General features: G+C 45.8%; 1 protein-coding gene across 1 annotated transcript in view; it reads left to right on the top strand.

Annotated features, from left to right (window-relative positions):
• The window catches only part of pcsk1nl (proprotein convertase subtilisin/kexin type 1 inhibitor, like), a 7,886-nt gene extending 2,391 nt beyond the window's left edge, over positions 1 to 5,495 (top strand). Inside the window, exons 2-5 of the mRNA XM_008295249.1 lie at positions 2,533 to 2,785; positions 3,666 to 3,909; positions 3,990 to 4,088; positions 4,596 to 5,495. Coding sequence (XP_008293471.1) covers positions 2,533 to 2,785; positions 3,666 to 3,909; positions 3,990 to 4,088; positions 4,596 to 4,986 — 987 coding nt within the window. The 3' untranslated portion in view covers positions 4,987 to 5,495. The remainder of the gene's footprint in view (positions 1 to 2,532; positions 2,786 to 3,665; positions 3,910 to 3,989; positions 4,089 to 4,595) is intronic.
• Positions 5,496 to 7,163: the final 1,668 nt, after the last annotated feature.

The following is a 7,163-nucleotide window of genomic DNA, read 5'->3' as shown; positions in this document are numbered from 1 at the left end:
TTAAACCTCACATATTTAACCCTGATGTCGTGCTGAAGCTCATTCAGGTCTGACTCTGTCCCATGAGGCAGGAAATCACTTTAATAACAACAAATCAAAGTGAATCAATGCTCCTGATTGGACATTCTCTGTGATAAATACCAATAGATGATCAATGTTCTGATCAGTGATCTATCAGCTGCAGGACCAGCAGAGTAAACGGACCAAACACAGAAATATGCTTATGGGATCTCTGCAACAGCAGCTGAACACATGTAGGTTTCCATGGCGACAGGATGCCTCCAGTGTGTGATGCTGTAACTGCTTCATTCAGTGTTTCAGTAACGTCCAGATCAGCAGGTTCACAGAGAAACGTCATCATCAGGAACCAGTTTGGTTAAAGGGAGATGCTGAGCAGGACCTGGACCAGGTTAGCATCAGTTACCATGGAGACCCAGCTCCACAGCATCAGTTACCATGGAGACCCAGCTCCACAGCATCAGTTACCGTGGAGACCCAGCTCCACAGCATCAGTTACCGTGGAGACCCAGCTCCACAGCATCAGTTACCGTGGAGACCTAGCAGGTTAAAATAGAGACACCTTCATGACTTTAAGCCCGACACACCTAACCCTAACCCACCGCAAACTGTCTTGTCGATGGATAAGGCAGGAGAAGGCATCGAGACAGATATTCAAGAATCTAACCACCTAACCCTTTTAAGTTAAACTCTGACTTTAATCCTAAACCTAACCACATCACCTTCATCCTCCTACATTCTGCTTCTTGCATGAAAGTTTTTATCTTCTTCTCTCAGTCTCATGTCTAGTTACCAGAAACTGCTGACTAACTGTTCAGACTGCTGAGTCACTATTCAGACTGCTGATTTACTATTTACATCACTGACCATTCAGGACCAGTGAAATCACTGGAAATAGTATAGCTTGTTTCCATGGCAACAGCATCACCAGCATCATCTTTTTTTGACTTCCATTCATGAAGTGAGAACTGAACTAAATGAAAACCTAAATGCAATCATAATCTAACCGGAATCTAACCAAACCAAACCAAAATTCTAACATAATGTAACCTGAATGCAACCTTGAACTACGTCCCAGAAATGTGCTGATCCGGACGGTGCACACTTGGTGTCATTGACTGTGAGGCAGCAGAACCAGACAAATGTTTACAGACTCTGAGGACATTTTTAGTTTGTCTTGGAGCATCAGAACGAGGGACGCGAAGTTCCAACAGGTTTCTTAGCTGACTGTAGGTCCTGTAGTTGTGCAGTGGGAGCGTCTCAATCTGCTGCTAAAATGTTTTGACAATTATTGTTCTTTGAAAAGAAAAAGTTTGGTTCCATCAGGAACCTGCAGAACAGATACACAGCAGTTTACTCGATGACAGTTATAAAAACAGGACATAAATACAAGCTGCAGCAGCGTCATTGATCTGCAGGCTGATGTCACAATAATCCTCACAGCTCATCCACTGGACACGGCCACTTGTTCTCTGGAGTTAATCCAGCTGCTGAAAGCACATCTGTCACCTGAAGTCTGATTTCTACTCAGAGCGCCGCCGACACACTTCATCACTTCAGTCTGACACAGAAGCATCAACACGCAAAACCAAAGACCCAAATATTAAAGCACAAAAACCTGAACATGAACAGACTGAACACACCTGAAGCTCCGCCTCATTAAACAGGAAGAGGCTTTCGTTACTTTGTGAAGTCACACCGACGACGTTCAAGCAGATCCAGATCTTTAAAACACCGTTTCTGATTTATTAAACCGTCTAGATCTGGATCTGTTCAGGTTCCGTTTCAAATCTCATGCAGGTAAGCGCAGCCAGCAGGTCAACTCACCTGTGAGCTCGACATCTTCTTCCTGCCGGCTGACCTCACCTGGACAGGTGACACGTAGAGTCCATGTTCAGACTTTGGGATTAGTGTGAACTGGTAGATTTTCTGCTCTTTAGGATGTCACATGGTGGTGTGTCTTGGCTTCTTCTTCTTCTTCTTCTTCTTCTTCTTCTTCTTCTTCTTCTCTGAGTCAGCTAGAGCCCATCAAGCTGGTGTTTTCTGCCCCCTGCTGGAATGTTTTAGTCCTGCAGCAGTGGACGAATTCAGTTCAACTCTGCTCTATTTGTAAAGCGTAAATTCACAGCATGTGTCATCTCCTAGCAGTTAGCACAGTGAGCTGAAGACCTCTGGAACCCAAACAGCTCCGAACAGGCTCAGAGAGGGGGAGGGCTAACCCTAACTGGTCCAGGACCAGGTGAACCCTGAGGGTGGAGACGAGGGGGCAGAAGATAATAATATGTAAATGTTGTGATTAACTGTGTCAACTGCAGCTTCTAAACTCTACCTGCTCCAGAGCGCCTCAGTGTGGCCGAACAGCCTCCTGGGGTTTGTGAAAAGAGAATTCCTCCTCATGATAGGTTGATCAACAACATCCAGAAAGTAAACACGGTCCTGATAGGAAAAGAAACCAGTCTTGCAAAAAGGGAAGCTTTCTGTTTCTGCTGCTGTGACCTCCGACCTTCTGCTCAGCCTCTACCTGCAGCACGTGACGGGGGGCGTGGCCTGGATCTGTCAGTGGGCGGAGTCCGACGCCAGCGCAGAGAGCTTCGTAACCTGCTGCCCTATGAAGATCAGATAATGTATCCCACTGCACAGAGAGGAGGCGGAGCCAACAACCTGTACTACCAATCAGATGACTGGAGGGGGAGGGGCTTGGACCATGCTCTGCAGCGATTGGTGGAAAAAGATCAAAGGTGGGAACAGGAAGAGGAGCAGCGAGCAGGTAAAAGAGCTTTTATTGTTCCAGGAGGACTTTACAACATGACTCGACTTTTTAAACATGACTCGACCTTTTTCTATTTTTTTAAGTTATTTTTTTGGCCTTTGTGCCTTTATGTGATAGTGTTAGTGAGAGAGAGAGAGACAGGAAAGTAGGGGAGAATGGAGGAGGACGTGTGGGACAGGGCCATGAGTGGGATTCAAACTCATGACTGTAGCCCTGCACCTGGGACGGCAGCTCCACCAGGTGAGCTGTAGCGGCGCCCCTACACGACAACTTCTTAACATGACTCGACTACAAGATGACTCGTCTTTTTATACATGTCTCGTCTTTACAACATGAAACAAGTCGTCCTTTCACCCAGTACAACGTGTCGGGACTTTAGCCTGAATGGTCTCTTTGTCTCGTTATAACTGTGAATATTTTGCAACTTGTGATTTTTTTTCTGATTTCTTTTTTGATTTATAAATTAAGGCTCGACATATCCAAAAAAATTTCATTTTTCACTTGAAAAATTCCCATTAAAAAAAAAAAAAAAAAAAAAAGTCTTTCTGCCTATTTGGACTTTTCCAAACGTCGTTCTGGTCTGTTTACATGAACTTTAAGCTCAAGGACTTTTGTCAACACAGCACAACCAAACAAAGGAAAGTTTCTTTTTCTTCCTTCATGACTTTGTTTCAGAAATCTTGTTTTTAAAAGAAACAAAATAAAAGACTTTTGTGTTTAACGAGCCAACTTGCCGATTTCCTCGGCTCAGGGTTCGGTGCCTGTTCACTGGTGTCATTGATATTTCAGTGTTAACAGGTTTAATATCTTCTCTCCATCATCAGCAAGTTTGTTTAGAGAAAGAGAAAACTTAAGAACCAATCAAATGCATCCACAGCCTATCTGGCCGCTCTGCTCCGCCTACTGAGTGAGGCAGAGAGCGCGGGATTGGTTGGTCCAGGTGACGTGGAGGTGGTCGAGGTGGAGGAGGATGAGGAGGATGATCAGGGGCCTACAGGGGACTTCCAGGGCCCTGACCCTCCAGACTACGATGAGACTGGACGGGGGATGAGCATGGGGAGGCCCCCGGCGCTGTGGTGGGGCCTCGTGGAGCCTCAGCTGGCTCAGGCCCTGCTGGACAGGTGAGTCTGTTCAGGTTCATGTCGAGCATCAGTCAGTAAGTGGAGGTCTGAAACACTCACCCGTTACCTGTGATGCTCAGGATGGAGCCTCGGCTGGTCCAGACTCTGCTGGACAGAGCCAGACAAGAGAGACTCCAGCAGGATGGACGAGTGATGAGCAGAGACCAGGACACGCTCAGGTGACCAGTCACATGGAGTCAGAGTTCAGCAGCTGTCTGCAGACCTACCAGGTCTTCTGGTCATGATTTACTGTGTCTGTGCATCGAGATGCTGTGAGGAAGCCACAGTACAGAACAAAGTAAAAACCTTATGTTTGCAAAGTCTTATTACAGCATCCAAAAACAAATACAAATAAATCTACATGTATAAGCTACAGACATATTACATTCAATTTGCACATTCTTTTCTCATTATAATCAAATTTTTTAAAATACTAGAACTTTTTCTAAAAGTACTTCAACTGTACTGGTTTTACTATCAAGTGATAACATTTCTCACTGTACCACGTTTTCCTGGTTTTCTTTCAGCTTTTTCTCAACATGTCTGCATCCCCTTGTGGGATCAGAAGGTATTTAAAAGTAGCTGATGCTTAGTTGAACGGTTGACAACGAATCAGTCTCGAGCTAACGGTTCTTCAAGTGTTGGTTCTCTAAGTCTCACCACCTGGCTGTCTGTCTCCTGCCCAGGCGTCTGGTTGCTAGGATACTGTCCAGCATCGGCCCTAACGGTACCCCGGTTGTCTCAGGCCGTAGGATGAGACGGGACCTGTCAGTCAAACCAGCTGAACCCATTAGCCCCGCCCACAGGAGAACCCGCCGTTCCCTTGACGACGTTTCCCCCCCATCACCTAGCAACGACCCCCCCCTCCTCAGGGTGAAGAGGCTGGAGGACGAAGAGGAAGGGCAGGACCAGAAGCTCCGCCCCCACGCCACAGGGCTGCAGAGGATGAAACGTATTGACACCATGGCAACCTCTAACGAACTGAATTATGGGAGTCGTAGGCGCCGGAGGAGAGCTGCCCTGAACTACGACCCCCAGCTACTGATCGATCAGATCCTGGAGTACATGAGGGAGTAAGACGCAGGCGAGGAGCATATTTGTTGTTCAGGTTTTCAGTTTTTGTATCAGTTTGTTGCTTTTTGCTGCTATTGTGAAAATGTACCTGATCGATCGCTTATTGTTGAAATCAGGTGAAACACTGCAGAGAAGGAGGAAGCTGTCAGAAACCACAACTCCCATGTTTGCTTTGTGGCATATCTTTAGACATCACCAATAAGCCTCAGCACTTTCTGTGAACCAAAAAAAACAAAACACTGACGTCACAGTCTGCAGCTCTCTGATTGGCTGTTCACCTGCAGCAATGCTCTTTGGCCCCACCCACTAAAACCAGCTTCAAGCTGAGTCCAGCTTCCCTCTGCCAGAAAGACTCTGGACAGGTGATGGACAGTAACTGTAGCGCCGGCTCTGTGCTGTGGTTGGTCGGCTGTCGTTGTGTTCCTGTACTTCAGCTTGTTGTCATGGTGACTCGTCTGTCTGTGCTGAAACTTTGATTTATGTTACACTGAGAAATAAAATCAGTAAACTGATGTTCTGCTGCTCTCTGCCTGTTACTGCCTTGCTGCAATACAGCTGTACACACCGGACAGCAACACAACACACCTATAATAAATTCACTGCTTGTGAAATAGTCAATAAATTGTATAGAACACAAAAATAGAACTATTTATGAATCCATATTTTGTTGGTCAAAAGACTTGTTGATTACAGACACCATCTGGACAAACTTATGCTCCTGTTTTCTAGAAACTTTACAAGTAAACTGTATAACATCATGCGGCTGCCCGTCGGACGATATGAACAGCAGGTCACCGCATGCTAGCTGTATTTTAGGGTCATTATCAGCTAACCGAACCTTGAACTTAAATGGACTCAGAGATATGCTAACTGGATCTACTAACAAACCCTAAAGTGAGCTATTACCCTAACCCCAACTGTTTCTTAAGCCTTTTCCCAGCTGGCTGATCTTTAAGCTAACTCTAAGTGGTCCAGAAGATAAATAGACCAGAAGCTAATTATATGCTACCTGGACTTACAAACATAATCTAGGTGAACCATACCTTAAGCTAACCGTAACATAACATAACCTGGACTTGCTTGACAAAACAATGCTAACCAGTTAACTGGACTGAATGCTAACTGCACCTTAAGCTAATTATCAGTCCAAAAATCACTCACGAAATCCACCTACAACCACTGACTCCTCCACTATGTTTACTTCCCCTCACATCAGAAATCCAGGCTTTATCTTTGACCAGAGCTGTTCCTTCGACCAACACATCAAGCACATTACTGGAACACACCAGGAACACTGGCCGCCTCCGTCCATCCCTCCCCTATAAGTTGAATCATCTATGCGTTCATCACATGCAGTCTTCTCGACGCGACATCATCCAAGACACTCAAGAAACTTAAATACATCCAGAGTTCTGGCTTCCACCTCCTCCCCCACTGTGATCACATGGCCCCAGTCTTCAGACCTCTCTTTGCCCTGACTAAACTCCTCCACCTTCCCACCCTCGCACTGCTGATGCTAGCCTCCTGCCATTAGCAGCTACATGACAGATTATAAACTTAGTGACGTTTCTCTCTAAAGTGCTCCTTGGAAATCACCATGTCAATTCAGATAATAAGGAACTAATCAGCTATCTGAACACAGCATTTAAATCAACCAAATAAGAGATGCATTCTCACTGGAGCTAGAACGAAGCTAAAAGAACACAGACACATACTATCTGTAAGCTATTCGTAAACAGGAAATCCTTTAATCCAGTGGTTTTTGTTATATTCACCAGCACTACATAGTAAATAGAACTTAAGCTAATGCTATGCTAACTGGGTACAGATGCTAACTATATTATCAGCTAATTCACTGTTGATTGGGTCCAGATGTGAACTAGTTCTTTCACAGAGCTATGCTAACTATGTTAGCGTGTCAGGGCCCCCACCTGACCTCCCTTTGTCTCCCTCTCTCCCCCTTTCCTTTTGCTCCCCTCTTTCTCTATCCCTCTGTGGTTCTCCCTCCCGTTCTCTCCTGGGCTTCTCCCTGCAGCAGCGCCACTAATCAACTATTCATCAGCAGTAACTCTGGGCAGCTGTGGCGCAGCACTCTGGCCACATCCTCTCCAGCCATAAAACCCAGTTCCACACTCCCCCAAGCCTAACCCTGAAGCCGGTTCCACACTCCCCCAAGCCTA

The sequence above is a fragment of the Stegastes partitus genome, unplaced genomic scaffold (genome assembly GCF_000690725.1).
Source record: "Stegastes partitus isolate 25-593 unplaced genomic scaffold, Stegastes_partitus-1.0.2 Scaffold1033, whole genome shotgun sequence".
NCBI classification, from domain to species: Eukaryota; Metazoa; Chordata; class Actinopteri; family Pomacentridae; genus Stegastes; species Stegastes partitus.
Note: the sequence above shows the minus strand (reverse complement) of the source record. Positions and strands in the feature narration are given on the sequence as shown.